Below are 2,674 nucleotides of genomic sequence, written 5' to 3'. Positions count from 1 at the left end.
GATTCCCTTCAGTGCTTGAGATTTGACCCTAGAAATTTTTAAACTACATCAGATAGTAGCAGAATTAACAATTTGAAGGAAAATAATCAAGTTTATAAATTGGCATATCTGCAAAACATAACAGTATCACAGTGAGCAAATGATCTTAATGAGCTGACTCAACAGATTAACCACTAAACGAACCAATCAAAATTTTAAGAAAGCCAATTCATTAAGTTATGAAGGAGGAAAAACAGATTCAGAGTGAAACTACCTCCAGTATATTTTTCCTGCTGGACAACAGTTCCTCCAACTTTGAAATTTGTTCTGTTAGAGAACGACTTTCAGCTTCGAAGTTTCCACTCTGCACAGGACAAAGTTTATAATTCTACCTCTGCTCCTATAACAAGTATGTTTATAAAAGCTCAACAAAAAAATCATCAAATTATTCGACTCTAGTGATTGCCATGATTTCAATGCACCTCACGACGGGTCAGTCTTCTTAGGCTAATGTCCAGGAGAGCCTCAGCTTGCTTCTCAGAGAGATTGAACTCTGCAAATAGATATTGTTCACCCATTACATAGCTAGAAGATCAAGAATACCAAGCCACAATTACATATATTTAATTTCAATAATAATAGAACCTTCCAAACCATAAAAATATGAAATAAATAGTTTCCAACTGAATATAAGCAACTATGGAATCAAGAAATTCTTCTGTATTAAAATTATGCATTTAGAGGAGAAAATTAATACAAAGAAAAACCAATAAATATGCTTGAAATAACAAGTTTACCATTGCGTAGCCCAGCTGATGCTATCGAGTTACTTGAAGATTCACGTATTATGCGAATCACCTCATCCAGATTACCAAATCCAATAAGAATACCCTGAGTTTGTACAGAACATATGCTTATACACAAGATGCTGAAGGGGGAAAGGAACTGTAATAATTAGTCTGATTCTATCTTGAAGCATTAGATTTTCAAAAACCATCTATTTCACTTTTTCCTTTCATTTAAAGAAATTTTAAATATTTTAAAAAAAAGGAGGATGGAAGGGATTATAGAGCATCGATGAGACATTCAACAAAAGGAAGAGAAATAAATATAACACCATTCTCTAATCTCCTTGACAAATCCACAAGAGAAATCATAAAAAATAAGGCACATGCAGATCACCAAGGATAAGTTAAATAAACAATTATGTCACCAAGCACGTAACATAACAGCATTCCAAGTTGATAGTAACGATCATCGCAATCTCCAATCGACATAGCAAATAAGCATCTGTTAGACACTGGTATCTAAGAATTAGAAATTAGAAGATGATAGGAAAAAGAATTACCCTTAACACAGAATCAATAGGATTCTGTAAGGGTTCTATGAAGTTTATTATTGATAGAAGAAAGTAGTTACAAGAAGATGATGAACATGAACTAGGATTCCTGAATCCTAGAGGTTACTCTGATTTCCTAAATCAGAAATGATTAATTCTCTAACTAACTAACTACTCAACCACCCATCTATTTATAGCCTTTAAAGCCTAACCGAAATAACTACCTAAGGCAAAGAAGGAGTTTTGCTTATTCATTTAGCCAAACTTTCCTCTTTCCTCTTCTATATACATTTGTAATTATAGGCTTATTCTTCCTAACCCTATCAAATACCCCCCTTTTCAACTACCAACTTGTCCTCAAGTGGGAAATCAGGGAATTTGTCTTGTATAGAGGCTGCTGATTCCCAAGAATTCTCATGTGTTGGAAGATCCTTCCATTTCACCAGAACTTCTACATTCCCCTGTTTGTCCTCCCTGCTATCCAACACATCTTCTGGAGTAACCACTAATTCCCACTCCTCATTTAACATAGGAGGTAAGGATTGTGGCTGCTGATGAGGCTTGAGTGCTTTCTTCAACAAGGATACATGGAACACTGGATGGACCTGAGATTGTGCAGGCAGAACCAACTTATAGGCCACTGTTCCCACCCTAGTCTCTATCTGGAAAGGACCATAGTACCTAGGGGCTAGCTTAGCATAAGGCCTAAGAGCTAGGGATCTCATCTTATAGGGCTGCAACTTGAGAAACACCCAATCTCCTTCTTGAAATTCCACATTCCTCCTATGCTTGTCTGCTTGTTGTTTCATGAGATTCTGAGCCTTGACCAAATTTCCCTTCAACTCTTCGAGTATCCCATCTCTTTGGGCAAACAATTGATTAACCTCCTCTATTTTGGAAGGTATGGTCCCTGCTTTTATCAACAAAGGGGGATCCCTTCCATACAGTGCTCTAAAAGGAGTCATTCCTGCTGAAGTGTGGTAGTTAGAATTGAACCAGAATTCTGCCCAATGCAACCATTCCACCCACAGCTTAGGATTAGGGCCTACAAAGCATCTGAGGTAAGTCTCCAAGCATCTGTTGGTAACCTCTGTCTGACCATCTGTTTGTGGATGGTAGGATGTACTCATCTTCAACTGAGTGCCAACTAGCTTGAACAATTCCTTCCAAAATTTGCTTAAAAACAGAGGATCCCTGTCTGAGACTATAGTATTAGGAAACCCATGAAGCCTGACCACTTCCTTCAAAAATACTGTGGCCACATCCTTTGCAGAGTATGGATGACCCAAGGCAAAAAAATGAACATATTTTGTGAGCCTATCAACCACAACATAGATAGTATCCCTCCCTCTTACT

At 37.3% G+C, this 2,674-nt stretch overlaps 1 protein-coding gene across 1 annotated transcript in view; it reads right to left on the bottom strand.

Moving 5' to 3' along the window:
- LOC109359716 (DNA gyrase subunit A, chloroplastic/mitochondrial-like) overlaps window positions 1–2,674 on the bottom strand; it is a 17,969-nt gene that overhangs the window by 8,020 nt on the left and 7,275 nt on the right. The window contains exons 3-6 of the mRNA XM_019604413.1: window positions 1,650–2,672; window positions 777–932; window positions 462–532; window positions 254–343 (exon numbers count right to left, since the gene is read on the bottom strand). Of these exons, the coding sequence (XP_019459958.1) occupies window positions 254–343; window positions 462–532; window positions 777–932; window positions 1,650–2,672 (1,340 nt within the window). The remainder of the gene's footprint in view (window positions 1–253; window positions 344–461; window positions 533–776; window positions 933–1,649; window positions 2,673–2,674) is intronic.

The sequence above is a fragment of the Lupinus angustifolius genome, chromosome LG11 (genome assembly GCF_001865875.1).
Source record: "Lupinus angustifolius cultivar Tanjil chromosome LG11, LupAngTanjil_v1.0, whole genome shotgun sequence".
Taxonomy (NCBI): domain Eukaryota; kingdom Viridiplantae; phylum Streptophyta; class Magnoliopsida; order Fabales; family Fabaceae; genus Lupinus; species Lupinus angustifolius.
Note: the sequence above shows the minus strand (reverse complement) of the source record. Positions and strands in the feature narration are given on the sequence as shown.